The following is a 15,796-nucleotide window of genomic DNA, read 5'->3' as shown; positions in this document are numbered from 1 at the left end:
TGGCACGGAAGCCAGTTGGCTGCTCTGGCAACGCTGGTAATGATCATGCTTGAATGGTGCCCTTTAAGTGTCCACTGGCACGGAAGCCAGTTGGCTGCTCTGGCAACGCTGGTAATGATCATGCTTGAATGGTGCCCTTTAAGTGCCACTGGCACGGAAGCCAGTTGGCTGCTCTGGCAACGCTGGTAATGATCATGCTTGAATGGTGCCCTTTAAGTGCCACTGGCACGGAAGCCAGTTGGCTGCTCTGGCAACGCTGGTAATGATCATGCTTGAATGGCCCTTTAAGTGCCACTGGCACGGAAGCCAGTTGGCTGCTCTGGCAACGCTGGTAATGATCATGCTTGAATGGTGCCCTTTAAGTGCCACTGGCACGGAAGCCAGTTGGCTGCTCTGGCAACGCTGGTAATGATCATGCTTGAATGGTGCCCTTTAAGTGCCACTGGCACGGAAGCCAGTTGGCTGCTCTGGCAACGCTGGTAATGATCATGCTTGAATGGTGCCCTTTAAGTGCCACTGGCACGGAAGCCAGTTGGCTGCTCTGGCAACGCTGGTAATGATCATGCTTGAATGGTGCCCTTTAAGTGCCACTGGCACGGAAGCCAGTTGGCTGCTCTGGCAACGCTGGTAATGATCATGCTTGAATGGTGCCCTTTAAGTGCCACTGGCACGGAAGCCAGTTGGCTGCTCTGGCAACGCTGGTAATGATCATGCTTGAATGGTGCCCTTTAAGTGCCACTGGCACGGAAGCCAGTTGGCTGCTCTGGCAACGCTGGTAATGATCATGCTTGAATGGTGCCCTTTAAGTGCCACTGGCACGGAAGCCAGTTGGCTGCTCTGGCAACGCTGGTAATGATCATGCTTGAATGGTGCCCTTTAAGTGCCACTGGCACGGAAGCCAGTTGGCTGCTCTGGCAACGCTGGTAATGATCATGCTTGAATGGTGCCCTTTAAGTGCCACTGGCACGGAAGCCAGTTGGCTGCTCTGGCAACGCTGGTAATGATCATGCTTGAATGGTGCCCTTTAAGTGCCACTGGCACGGAAGCCAGTGCTGCTCTGGCAACGCTGGTAATGATCATGCTTGAATGGTGCCCTTTAAGTGCCACTGGCACGGAAGCCAGTTGGCTGCTCTGGCAACGCTGGTAATGATCATGCTTGAATGGTGCCCTTTAAGTGCCACTGGCACGGAAGCCAGTTGGCTGCTCTGGCAACGCTGGTAATGATCATGCTTGAATGGTGCCCTTTAAGTGCCACTGGCACGGAAGCCAGTTGGCTGCTCTGGCAACGCTGGTAATGATCATGCTTGAATGGTGCCCTATTACGTGCCACTGGCACGGAAGCCAGTTGGCTGCTCTGGCAACGCTGGTAATGATCATGCTTGAATGGTGCCCTTTAAGTGCCACTGGCACGGAAGCCAGTTGGCTGCTCTGGCAACGCTGGTAATGATCATGCTTGAATGGTGCCCTATTACGTGCCACTGGCACGGAAGCCAGTTGGCTGCTCTGGCAACGCTGGTAATGATCATGCTTGAATGGTGCCCTTTAAGTGCCACTGGCACGGAAGCCAGTTGGCTGCTCTGGCAACGCTGGTAATGATCATGCTTGAATGGTGCCCTTAAGTCCCACTGGCACGGAAGCCAGTTGGCTGCTCTGGCAACGCTGGTAATGATCATGCTTGAATGGTGCCCTTTAAGTGCCACTGGCACGGAAGCCAGTTGGCTGCTCTGGCAACGCTGGTAATGATCATGCTTGAATGGCCCTTTAAGTGCCACTGGCACGGAAGCCAGTTGGCTGCTCTGGCAACGCTGGTAATGATCATGCTTGAATGGTGCCCTTTAAGTGCCACTGGCACGGAAGCCAGTTGGCTGCTCTGGCAACGCTGGTAATGATCATGCTTGAATGGTGCCCTTTAAGTGCCACTGGCACGGAAGCCAGTTGGCTGCTCTGGCAACGCTGGTAATGATCATGCTTGAATGGTGCCCTTTAAGTGCCACTGGCACGGAAGCCAGTTGGCTGCTCTGGCAACGCTGGTAATGATCATGCTTGAATGGTGCCCTTTAAGTGCCACTGGCACGGAAGCCAGTTGGCTGCTCTGGCAACGCTGGTAATGATCATGCTTGAATGGTGCCCTTTAAGTGTCACTGGCACGGAAGCCAGTTGGCTGCTCTGGCAACGCTGGTAATGATCATGCTTGAATGGTGCCCTTTAAGTGCCACTGGCACGGAAGCCAGTTGGCTGCTCTGGCAACGCTGGTAATGATCATGCTTGAATGGTGCCCTTTAAGTGCCACTGGCACGGAAGCCAGTTGGCTGCTCTGGCAACGCTGGTAATGATCATGCTTGAATGGTGCCCTTTAAGTGCCACTGGCACGGAAGCCAGTTGGCTGCTCTGGCAACGCTGGTAATGATCATGCTTGAATGGTGCCCTTTAAGTGCCACTGGCACGGAAGCCAGTTGGCTGCTCTGGCAACGCTGGTAATGATCATGCTTGAATGGTGCCCTTTAAGTGCACTGGCACGGAAGCCAGTTGGCTGCTCTGGCAACGCTGGTAATGATCATGCTTGAATGGTGCCCTTTAAGTGCCACTGGCACGGAAGCCAGTTGGCTGCTCTGGCAACGCTGGTAATGATCATGCTTGAATGGTGCCCTTTAAGTGCCACTGGCACGGAAGCCAGTTGGCTGCTCTGGCAACGCTGGTAATGATCATGCTTGAATGGTGCCCTTTAAGTGCCACTGGCACGGAAGCCAGTTGGCTGCTCTGGCAACGCTGGTAATGATCATGCTTGAATGGTGCCCTTTAAGTGTCCACTGGCACGGAAGCCAGTTGGCTGCTCTGGCAACGCTGGTAATGATCATGCTTGAATGGTGCCCTTTAAGTGCCACTGGCACGGAAGCCAGTTGGCTGCTCTGGCAACGCTGGTAATGATCATGCTTGAATGGTGCCCTTTAAGTGCCACTGGCACGGAAGCCAGTTGGCTGCTCTGGCAACGCTGGTAATGATCATGCTTGAATGGTGCCCTTTAAGTGCCACTGGCACGGAAGCCAGTTGGCTGCTCTGGCAACGCTGGTAATGATCATGCTTGAATGGTGCCCTTTAAGTGCCACTGGCACGGAAGCCAGTTGGCTGCTCTGGCAACGCTGGTAATGATCATGCTTGAATGGTGCCCTTTAAGTGCCACTGGCACGGAAGCCAGTTGGCTGCTCTGGCAACGCTGGTAATGATCATGCTTGAATGGTGCCCTTTAAGTGCCACTGGCACGGAAGCCAGTTGGCTGCTCTGGCAACGCTGGTAATGATCATGCTTGAATGGTGCCCTTTAAGTGCCACTGGCACGGAAGCCAGTTGGCTGCTCTGGCAACGCTGGTAATGATCATGCTTGAATGGTGCCCTTTAAGTGCCACTGGCACGGAAGCCAGTTGGCTGCTCTGGCAACGCTGGTAATGATCATGCTTGAATGGTGCCCTTTAAGTGCCACTGGCACGGAAGCCAGTTGGCTGCTCTGGCAACGCTGGTAATGATCATGCTTGAATGGTGCCCTTTATTCCACTGGCACGGAAGCCAGTTGGCTGCTCTGGCAACGCTGGTAATGATCATGCTTGAATGGTGCCCTTTAAGTGCCACTGGCACGGAAGCCAGTTGGCTGCTCTGGCAACGCTGGTAATGATCATGCTTGAATGGTGCCCTTTAAGTGCCACTGGCACGGAAGCCAGTTGGCTGCTCTGGCAACGCTGGTAATGATCATGCTTGAATGGTGCCCTTTAAGTCCACTGGCACGGAAGCCAGTTGGCTGCTCTGGCAACGCTGGTAATGATCATGCTTGAATGGTGCCCTTTAAGTGCCACTGGCACGGAAGCCAGTTGGCTGCTCTGGCAACGCTGGTAATGATCATGCTTGAATGGTGCCCTTTAAGTGCCACTGGCACGGAAGCCAGTTGGCTGCTCTGGCAACGCTGGTAATGATCATGCTTGAATGGTGCCCTTTAAGTGCCACTGGCACGGAAGCCAGTTGGCTGCTCTGGCAACGCTGGTAATGATCATGCTTGAATGGTGCCCTTTAAGTGCCACTGGCACGGAAGCCAGTTGGCTGCTCTGGCAACGCTGGTAATGATCATGCTTGAATGGTGCCCTTTAAGTGCCACTGGCACGGAAGCCAGTTGGCTGCTCTGGCAACGCTGGTAATGATCATGCTTGAATGGTGCCCTTTAAGTGCCACTGGCACGGAAGCCAGTTGGCTGCTCTGGCAACGCTGGTAATGATCATGCTTGAATGGTGCCCTTTAAGTGCCACTGGCACGGAAGCCAGTTGGCTGCTCTGGCAACGCTGGTAATGATCATGCTTGAATGGTGCCCTTTAAGTGCCACTGGCACGGAAGCCAGTTGGCTGCTCTGGCAACGCTGGTAATGATCATGCTTGAATGGTGCCCTTTAAGTGCCACTGGCACGGAAGCCAGTTGGCTGCTCTGGCAACGCTGGTAATGATCATGCTTGAATGGTGCCCTTTAAGTGCCACTGGCACGGAAGCCAGTTGGCTGCTCTGGCAACGCTGGTAATGATCATGCTTGAATGGTGCCCTTTAAGTGCCACTGGCACGGAAGCCAGTTGGCTGCTCTGGCAACGCTGGTAATGATCATGCTTGAATGGTGCCCTTTAAGTGCCACTGGCACGGAAGCCAGTTGGCTGCTCTGGCAACGCTGGTAATGATCATGCTTGAATGGTGCCCTTTAAGTACACTGGCACGGAAGCCAGTTGGCTGCTCTGGCAACGCTGGTAATGATCATGCTTGAATGGTGCCCTTTAAGTGCCACTGGCACGGAAGCCAGTTGGCTGCTCTGGCAACGCTGGTAATGATCATGCTTGAATGGTGCCCTTTAAGTACCACTGGCACGGAAGCCAGTTGGCTGCTCTGGCAACGCTGGTAATGATCATGCTTGAATGGTGCCCTTTAAGTGCCACTGGCACGGAAGCCAGTTGGCTGCTCTGGCAACGCTGGTAATGATCATGCTTGAATGGTGCCCTTTAAGTGCCACTGGCACGGAAGCCAGTTGGCTGCTCTGGCAACGCTGGTAATGATCATGCTTGAATGGTGCCCTTTAAGTGCCACTGGCACGGAAGCCAGTTGGCTGCTCTGGCAACGCTGGTAATGATCATGCTTGAATGGTGCCCTTTAAGTACCACTGGCACGGAAGCCAGTTGGCTGCTCTGGCAACGCTGGTAATGATCATGCTTGAATGGTGCCCTTTAAGTGCCACTGGCACGGAAGCCAGTTGGCTGCTCTGGCAACGCTGGTAATGATCATGCTTGAATGGTGCCCTTTAAGTTCCACTGGCACGGAAGCCAGTTGGCTGCTCTGGCAACGCTGGTAATGATCATGCTTGAATGGTGCCCTTTAAGTTCCACTGGCACGGAAGCCAGTTGGCTGCTCTGGCAACGCTGGTAATGATCATGCTTGAATGGTGCCCTATTACGTGCCACTGGCACGGAAGCCAGTTGGCTGCTCTGGCAACGCTGGTAATGATCATGCTTGAATGGTGCCCTTTAAGTGCCACTGGCACGGAAGCCAGTTGGCTGCTCTGGCAACGCTGGTAATGATCATGCTTGAATGGTGCCCTTTAAGTGCCACTGGCACGGAAGCCAGTTGGCTGCTCTGGCAACGCTGGTAATGATCATGCTTGAATGGTGCCCTTTAAGTGCCACTGGCACGGAAGCCAGTTGGCTGCTCTGGCAACGCTGGTAATGATCATGCTTGAATGGTGCCCTTTAAGTGCCACTGGCACGGAAGCCAGTTGGCTGCTCTGGCAACGCTGGTAATGATCATGCTTGAATGGTGCCCTTTAAGTGCCACTGGCACGGAAGCCAGTTGGCTGCTCTGGCAACGCTGGTAATGATCATGCTTGAATGGTGCCTTTAAGTGCCACTGGCACGGAAGCCAGTTGGCTGCTCTGGCAACGCTGGTAATGATCATGCTTGAATGGTGCCCTTTAAGTGCCACTGGCACGGAGCCAGTTGGCTGCTCTGGCAACGCTGGTAATGATCATGCTTGAATGGTGCCCTTTAAGTGCCACTGGCACGGAAGCCAGTGGCTGCTCTGGCAACGCTGGTAATGATCATGCTTGAATGGTGCCCTTTAAGTACCACTGGCACGGAAGCCAGTTGGCTGCTCTGGCAACGCGCTGGTAATGATCATGCTTGAATGGTGCCCTTTAAGTGCCACTGGCACGGAAGCCAGTTGGCTGCTCTGGCAACTGGTAATGATCATGCTTGAATGGTGCCCTTTAAGTGCCACTGGCACGGAAGCCAGCCAGTTGGCTGCTGCTCTGGCAACGCTGGTAATGATCATGCTTGAATGGTGCCCTTTAAGTACCACTGGCACGGAAGCCAGTTGGCTGCTCTGGCAACGCTGGTAATGATCATGCTTGAATGGTGCCTTTAAGTGCCACTGGCACGGAAGCCAGTTGGCTGCTCTGGCAACGCTGGTAATGATCATGCTTGAATGGTGCCCTTTAAGTGCCACTGGCACGGAAGCCAGTTGGCTGCTCTGGCAACGCTGGTAATGATCATGCTTGAATGGTGCCCTATTACATGCCACTGGCACGGAAGCCAGTGGCTGCTCTGGCAACGCTGGTAATGATCATGCTTGAATGGTGCCCTTTAAGTGCCACTGGCACGGAAGCCAGTTGGCTGCTCTGGCAACGCTGGTAATGATCATGCTTGAATGGTGCCCTTTAAGTGCCACTGGCACGGAAGCCAGTTGGCTGCTCTGGCAACGCTGGTAATGATCATGCTTGAATGGTGCCCTTAAGTGCCACTGGCACGGAAGCCAGTTGGCTGCTCTGGCAACGCTGGTAATGATCATGCTTGAATGGTGCCCTTTAAGTGCCACTGGCACGGAAGCCAGTTGGCTGCTCTGGCAACGCTGGTAATGATCATGCTTGAATGGTGCCCTATTACGTTCCACTGGCACGGAAGCCAGTTGGCTGCTCTGGCAACGCTGGTAATGATCATGCTTGAATGGTGCCCTTTAAGTGCCACTGGCACGGAAGCCAGTTGGCTGCTCTGGCAACGCTGGTAATGATCATGCTTGAATGGTGCCCTTTAAGTGCCACTGGCACAGAAGCCAGTTGGCTGCTCTGGCAACGCTGGTAATGATCATGCTTGAATGGTGCCCTATTACGTTCCACTGGCACGGAAGCCAGTTGGCTGCTCTGGCAACGCTGGTAATGTAATGATCATGCTTGAATGGTGCCCTTTAAGTGCCACTGGCACGGAAACCAGTTGGCTGCTCTGGCAACGCTGGTAATGATCATGCTTGAATGGTGCCCTTTAAGTGCCACTGGCACGGAAGCCAGTTGGCTGCTCTGGCAACGCTGGTAATGATATGCTTGAATGGTGCCCTTTAAGTGCCACTGGCACGGAAGCCAGTTGGCTGCTCTGGCAACGCTGGTATGATCATGCTTGAATGGTGCCCTATTACGTTCCACTGGCACGGAAGCCAGTTGGCTGCTCTGGCAACGCTGGTAATGATCATGCTTGAATGGTGCCCTTTAAGTACCACTGGCACGGAAGCCAGTTGGCTGCTCTGGCAACGCTGGTAATGATCATGCTTGAATGGTGCCCTTTAAGTGCCACTGGCACGGAAGCCAGTTGGCTGCTCTGGCAACGCTGGTAATGATCATGCTTGAATGGTGCCCTTTAAGTGCCACTGGCACGGAAGCCAGTTGGCTGCTCTGGCAACGCTGGTAATGATCATGCTTGAATGGTGCCCTATTACGTTCCACTGGCACGGAAGCCAGTTGGCTGCTCTGGCAACGCTGGTAATGATCATGCTTGAATGGTGCCCTTTAAGTGCCACTGGCACGGAAGCCAGTTGGCTGCTCTGGCAACGCTGGTAATGATCATGCTTGAATGGTGCCCTTTAAGTGCCACTGGCACGGAAGCCAGTTGGCTGCTCTGGCAACGCTGGTAATGATTATGCTTGAATGGTGCCCTTTAAGTGCCACTGGCACGGAAGCCAGTTGGCTGCTCTGGCAACGCTGGTAATGATCATGCTTGAATGGTGCCCTTTAAGTGCCACTGGCACGGAAGCCAGTTGGCTGCTCTGGCAACGCTGGTAATGATCATGCTTGAATGGTGCCCTTTAAGTGCCACTGGCACGGAAGCCGGTTAGCCGCTCTGTCAATGATCACGCTCGTAGGGTGCTAATCATAAAAAATTATATTAGATTTCCTGCAAACAGTAACAAGTAAGGCCCAGTCTTTGTTATGGTGAGATGGCTTGTGGGCTGCAGTGACCCTCAGAGCTAGGCCAGCAGAGTTCAAGCTGATGGTAGGGTTTCTCATGATGAACTGGCAAAGGACAGAAGATAGGCTAATATGGACCACCTCATCCCAGAAGTAAGATGAAATTGCATAGCACCAACACCCCTACCTAAAGAAAAAGTAAAGTCACAAAAGCATCAGTGAAAATTCAAAACCAACAAGGTCCAGGAGAAGAAATCCTTACTTTGAGGATGTAAAAACAATAGAGAAAAGCCACTCAATGATCTGTGTTCTATAGGGAGTGAAGGACTTAAGTAAGAGCAGAGGTTCTAGAATTGTTAAGTTTAATTTTAAATTGTGAAGATGTAAAATGGATGAGAGGAAAGTTTTGTTTTATTTTGTTTTGTATTATCTTCAAATAAGGTTCAAGTCTGCCACATGAGAACTGGAAATTGTTATCAACATCTTGAGTCAATTTAACTACCATTGGGATCCACATGAGCTTCTGCTTGAGAACTGAACACAACATTCCACCATCTACAGCAGTCTTCTAACCACTGATAACAACCTATCCTTTCTGCTGAGTATTGTTACAGGTGATGAAAAATGGATTTTTGCATCATAACAGAAAATGAAAATGACAATGGTTATTATGTAATGAAAGGCTAGTGCCAACGCCAAAACTAGAACACCATCCACAAAAATCCTTGCTTTGTGTTTGATGGAACATGAGAGGTATCATCCATTACAGCCACTGGAACATAGAAGAACCATCAATGCAGATGTCTATTATCAACAACTTGATTGTGTAAATGAAAAATTATGTCAAAAGCCAGCTTTAGTAATCAGAAAAGGTGTCATTCTTCAACATGACAATGGATGGCAACATTCTTCAAAACAAACCCAAGAAAAAATAAGATTGTTAGAAAGGAAAGTTCTTTCACATCCTTCATACGCATCTGACTTGGCCCCTATGGATTTCCATTTGTTCCGATCACTAAAACATGATATAAGAGGCAAAAGATCAGAGAGGAAGTTGAAAATGGCCATTCAGACATTTGGACATAAAAGGTTACTTTCCCATTGGGCGGCAGTTGACAAAAACAATGGTGATTACATTCTTGATTAGAACTATTCAAATAAACACAGTTTGCATTTGTTTTTATATCCTTTCTGGTAAAATGCAATTACATTCCACACACCCTGATATATTTAGCTATTATATTTGGACAAAGTCAACTGTACAAACATCTACACATTTTAGACTGCATCCCTTTTAAAATAGACTTGCCTACACTGATTTAGTGTATCTAATAGCCACCCCAGCTCTTCTGCAATGGTCTAAGCACAGATCTCATCAACACCAGACATGCTTTGGATAGGTTTTATTGCTCTTCTACAGACACATTATTTAAGCACATAAATGCTACTTCAGAAGAATTCTAAATGGCAAAAGAATATTTTAAGATATTCTGTTATATCTATGAAAATATTACTAATGATAATACAGTCGGCTACATCACCCCAACAACTCATCTTCCTAACACCCACCCCTCCATCACTCCTCTAACTATGGTTCTATTCACTCAGCTGCTGTCACTATTAGAGTAGGAGGACTGCACATATTTCATTCACCTTATCACTCACCCTTCCTGAAACCACTTCCTTTTTCTCATGCATTCTCAATACCATACCTTACCACTTTATTTGCCACTGAATGCCCTGTCCACCTTGCCTTTCCCCTATATACCTCTCTCATTTTGCCAATAGCAACCATCCCTACAATAACCTTGGTTCATCTCCCACTAATTCTACCGTTATGTACCTCTGACTTCTTATGTACCCTAACACACTTCACAGGGAGCCAAAAAATCCCCTAGAAGGAAACCCTGATTTTGACTCCCAGGCAAATAGAGCTCTTGAGCATGGGCAGCATTGCAATTATCCAAAGGGAGGAAACCCTCAGAACACACATCCTGCCTTCAGATCTTGAAGGTTGGGCATTGAGCTAATCACCTGATCCTGAAGGAAACTTCTTATTACAGAAACTTCAAACATTCAGAAGAATCCACAACATGGTAGAGAAGCAGTGGTTCCTAACTAGAAAGAGAAAGAAACATGATGCACTTGAGTGAAAGCTAAGCTTTGGGGTCAATTACACTACATCTCAACCCAACAATACATGGACTCTTGAAGGATGAAGGAAACATGGAGGATTCAAGAACACAAGGGAGAAGAACTGTTAAACTAGAGAGGCAGGTCAGTAGATGGGGAACATGGGACCAGGTGCAATAGGACGAGAGAGAGGGATAGAGACTGGAAGCTTATTGTGCCATCTGGCACAAAGTAGAAAGAAGAATATACTAGAATAGATTGGATTTACTAAAGAACCCTACCCCCACCTCATTCTACTTCACGATAACCACAAAAGAATGAAGCACTTTGATAAATTCAGCTCAAAGACTTGATCCCTGCTTAAAATCGTTTCACTTCTTTATATTTGGAAATGCAAAAAAAAAAAAGAGTATATCCTAGCAGTGGCGTGCCTCAAGGTTCAGTGCTTGGGCCCTTATTGTTCTTAGTTTTCATAAATGACTTGCCCGACGACCTCATGCAACACACCCTACTATTTGCCGATGATGTCAAATTGGTTGCTCCTTGCGGTGATATAGATGATCTTCGCCGATGCCTCCACCAAGTTTGGAGATGGTCTAACGAATGGAACCTGTGTCTGAACGTTTCAAAGTGCTGTCATCTGCTTGTTGGCTCTTCTCCTGCAACTCAACTTGATTTCAAGCCAGGTCGTCTGCTACTGGAGAGGACCGACCAGGTAAAGGACCTGGGTATCTTGGTGGATTCTTCCTTTTCGCCTTCGGCCCAGTGCGTCCATGCTGCCAACAAAGCACGCAGAGTTCTGTTTTTGATTCGACAGTCATTCGGAATGCTCACAGCAGCCATATTCCTACCACTCTATGTCACGCTGGTGAAACCCATATTGGAGTACGGGATTCAAGCCTCTTCTCCTTATCTCCTCAAAGACATACACCATCTCGAAAGAGTCCAGAAGCTGGCTACCCGCATGGTTCTTGGTCTCAAGCATTTGTCTTATGAAGAAAGGCTGAAGACGCTCGACCTTTATTCTCTAGAAAAACGATGACGCCGTGGTGATCTCATTCTTGCTCACAACATCATAAGCGGAACGTGTAACCTCTCGAAAGAGCTGTTCTTCACTCCTGCTCCAGAGCATCGGCTGCGGGGTCACTCCGAAAAGCTCTATCTGCGACGATTTCATCTCAATCGAAGGAGAGGGGCTTTCTCTGTCTGGGTTGCAGATCTGTGGAATAAGCTGCCGGACGAGATAGTGAAGATGCCGACGACCGCTCGGTTCAAAGTCTCTCTTGACCAGAAATGGCCTGAACTCTTTGCATGAACACCACCCTGTACATAACTCCATGTCCCCCTACATGGCCTTGCTTTTTGCTTTTTGAGCCAAAAAATTAACTAAACTTAACTTAACTAACATAACGTCGTAAATTTCCCTTGCCACTCTCAAAAATGTAGATCTCTGATTTTTTGTGTTCAGTCAAAAGAACAAATATTTTCTGAGTTAGAAAAAAAAAAGTAAAACCAGAACAATGAAATCTCAGGATGTCTTGGACTATCACGAAAAACTTAAAAGACTCAATAATAATCTTTGAATAAAATTTGAGCAAACAGAAGTAGAAAATACTTCAAGTTCCAACAATGACTGATGATCTACAAAAGTGAGGTGAGAACCACAATGAAGTCCTGCCCCTTATCTGGGATGGTGCTTGCAGCTGCTGTACACATAGACATCCAAGGGAACAACTAGAGAAAGGCCACTCAAGTGATCAGCATATAAAATGCTCCAATCTTTGGCCAATAAATGTGCTTTATGAGACCCTCGTCCTAATGACTATGTTCAATACTTGCTCCTGCTGGAATTCTTTCCTTCTTTATGTTTTTTTGTTTTCTGTAGTTGTTAACTTGTAAAAGTGAAAAACTAACAGCATCAATCTGACAGGTCTCAGAGATACTGCAAAGGCCATGGTCACTACCTCTTTCTCCAGGTTTAGAGCTAAAAGCAAAGCAGTAGCACTAACCATCAGCAACACAAAATGGCTGTGGTTTGCATATCAGGTAGCACTGACATTTTATCATCATCATCGTTTAACGGTATAATTCACTCAGTAGTAAATGTAGTGAGACAAAACGAATGAATAAATGTAAAAAGTCTCTTCAGTCATTGACCACATGATTACCAATATTTGGACTGCCAGATTGACCCTCAAGCTGCATGTTTTCAGGACAACACTACAACCATTTATCTCTTTGTGATTTTGCAGAGGATTCACCCTTCTCATAAGTTGGCCTAGGTCAAGCAACCCTATGAGTATAGGCATTCTAGACAATATATCCAATAAGGCGGCGAACTGGCAGAAATATTAGCACGCTGGGCGAAATACTTAGCGGTATTTCGTCTGCCGTTACGTTCTAAGTTCAAATTCCGCTGAGGTTGACTTTGCCTTTCATCCTTTCGGGGTCGATAAATTAAGGACCAGTTACAAACTGGGGTCGATGTAATCGACTTAATCCCTTTGTCTGTCCTTGTTTGTTCCCTCTATGTTTAGCCCCTTGTGGGCAATAAAAAATATATATATCCAATAAGTCTTGTTTTTATGAAAGAAGGGTGACATTTGGTCACTATTTCCAGTGGATTTTTAAAGACCCCAGTGAGATTGTCTGAGGGGCATTTGGTACTATAAAATATCATGATCCTGTTTTAATTTCTAATTGAATCAAGGAAAGAATTCAATAATGCTTAAATATTATTATCTATGCTGTTTTTCTGTGTTATTTGATTCGAAAAAATACTTTTAAGTCTTGTCTAGAACTGGTGGGATCTAAAGGCGACCAAACATTGATTTGAGACTGCGTAAAGCTCATTTCTTTGTGTGTGTTTTAATAGAATCGAAACTGTTTCGCGGTCTTGGGAGAGATATACAATTAGCAGTTGAGGATATTATTTTGGCTTGATACAGGAATTTTCAAATTTGATTGTGCAGCTGAAAACATAGTCGTCGAATTGTTTTGGCCTATTACTAGTCCGAGGAGCATGTGGACAGTGCTGTCATAACGAATGGGTACACTGGACAGTTACCTGGAAACACCTACGTGTCATGGGGCCCAATGCTTATTTATGATGGGGTCGTATATGTAAGAGGTCCCAGTACATTGTTTTTATCTGAGTGAAGGGTCGATAATCCTAAGACGGCTCTGCATGCCGGCTATAAGTCATTTCCATTCTTGCTAACAACACTGTATCATGACCAATAGCAATGGGCCTGCACTCATTGCTATTGGTCATCATACGGTAGAAATTAAATGCATCGATACTGGACGTCGAAGAGCATAATTCGATTCTTCGGAATTCGATCTTCAAACGAAAATAGAAATATCAAGCATTGCCGCAGTATTTGATTTCGTTCGTGTATGCTTTAAGTTCAAATCACACGAAAAAAATAAAAACCTTTATAGGTGACTGGAGTTGAATGATGGGCGGACCTTCGAAATCGATATCACTACCTCATCAGGAAGGGAAAAAGTTGGGTGTTATTTTTCTTTGTCAATATTCCTGTTTCACACAACGAAAATTACGATTCTAAAAGAATACTTTCCAAAAATTACAGTTTTCTATATTTTTGCCCCTTTATTTAATCTTTTTTTACCTTCTCCGTGATGTAGTGATAGTTATTCCGAAAGTCCGTCAAATGATTATTCCTTTTTAATGGTAAAGTAGCATTAAGTAAATTTGTTTAATTGTAAATCAAGAATACCTCCCCAACTTGGCACCAAGGCAATCTGCAATGTATTCAGTTTAGTTTTAGAATTTCGAGATACATTTCCTTGAAGTTTCGTGGAAAACGGTTTTAAAAATATAATTATAAACGGGCATACAAAAAAAAAGGTGGATTTACACAAGTTACTATTTCTATTGGAGTTTTGAATTTTTAAGGCGGTACAGCTGTTGTTGACTATTCATACCCAACAACCGTTAGTTACAAGATAGCAAGTATGTGATAATTCACTATTCAGGCTATTTGGATAGAAAGATATATTGTTTGAAAAGGAATATGTATATTTTAAAGGTCAGTCACTGCTTGGAAACAGAGAAAAAGAGAGGAAAGTAGAGAAAGCGAAAAAAAACAAATTCTCTCAGAATTAAAAAATAGGTTTTGAGAGCGCACATTTGGGTGGGTAATTTGATTGGGGTCGAATATAATAAAGACTAACAGAAAACTAGTTTTAAACAACGTAGCCGCCAAGTCAACGTTACTGACAAATATTCCCACACTAAACTCACTGATCAAATATTTATCTTCTTTACATTAAATGATATTATTTCAAAGTAGAACATAAAATAAAGACTGCTTTTATTCAGATGAAACGTGATGTGAAAATGATCAATAGAGAGGTAGGCCGTTCTGAATTTTTGTAAAGGAAAGAAATAAAATAAAAATTATATTAGACAGATATTCATCCACTTTTATAAATCTTTAATTTTATCATTTACAAGCTTAAAGCTGTAAAATGTATAACGACTTGTCTTGCTTAATGTAAGAAGAAAAATCGGGGATTATAAAATGCACCTGAGCGCTGTATACAATAATTTCATTATTATAAAATCTAATGCAAAGGATGGAATGAAAAAAGAACACATATGTAGAAAAAATATTTTTCCTAGCATCGTAAATAACATGCATTCGGTTTCACAATTAAAACAGGGAGAGTTAATTAATAATGATATAACAATATTACATTGTAGATATATATATGTATGTTACATAACGAATGTTCTATGAAGTACCTGTTGGCAATTAAGAGAGATGGATTGAAAAATGTTTGTTAAGATGTAAAAGAGACAACAAAAGTATGCAAAACAAGGAGTGAGTTTCATTTATAAACCAGACAGTGTTGTAGTAAGTGAAGCAGCATTAGAAATAGGTAGTGGTTTACCTGGAGTGGTGGGTAGTCTATGTACACACAGGTAAATTAGTGTCCAGTAAGTTTATGATGAAAGAGACAAATAATGTTTAAGTTTTCAAACTTGCCACACATTTGGTGTTAGCCAATCAGAAGCGAGGAAATGTCACGCGGGAACTTAACCGAGACTGGAGACTGCGTTGCTTTGGAGTTTTCTGCTAGGAGAAGAATGGTTCGGGTTCTACGGGAATGGGATGGAGTGGTGTTCATGCTTTTCCACAAGGACGTCTGTCGCTTCGGGGTGAAGTTATAACATGGTTTGATTCCCATTTAATCGAGTGGTACTTTACCTAGCCGGTACTACTTGAGAACAGTGGTCCCGGTGCGCGCATCCGCACCAGCTAGGCGTGACTAGTCGATCCTAACTTTGTGTTTTTATGTTTTATTTACTTTGTTTAAAAAATTATTTACTTTGTGTTTTTGTGTTTTATTTACTTTGTTTAACAAAAATTATTTACTTTGTGTAAAAAAAATTATTT

General features: G+C 46.3%; 2 protein-coding genes across 2 annotated transcripts in view; one reads left to right on the top strand and one right to left on the bottom strand.

Annotated features, from left to right (window-relative positions):
• The window catches only part of LOC115212853 (maternal embryonic leucine zipper kinase-like), a 76,917-nt gene extending 61,374 nt beyond the window's left edge, over window positions 1-15,543 (bottom strand). Inside the window, 1 exon segment of the mRNA XM_036503607.1 lies at window positions 15,291-15,543. The gene's annotated coding sequence lies outside the window, so the exon portion shown is untranslated.
• LOC115212852 (histone-lysine N-methyltransferase SETMAR-like) lies at window positions 8,974-9,381 on the top strand. Its single transcript, XM_029781629.1, has one exon. The coding sequence runs from the start codon at window positions 8,974-8,976 to the stop codon at window positions 9,379-9,381; it is 408 nt and encodes a 135-aa protein (XP_029637489.1).
• Window positions 15,544-15,796: the final 253 nt, after the last annotated feature.

This window comes from Octopus sinensis, linkage group LG6 (genome assembly GCF_006345805.1).
Source record: "Octopus sinensis linkage group LG6, ASM634580v1, whole genome shotgun sequence".
In the NCBI taxonomy this organism is placed as follows: Eukaryota; Metazoa; Mollusca; class Cephalopoda; order Octopoda; family Octopodidae; genus Octopus; species Octopus sinensis.
This window is presented reverse-complemented; position numbering and strand designations above follow the sequence as displayed.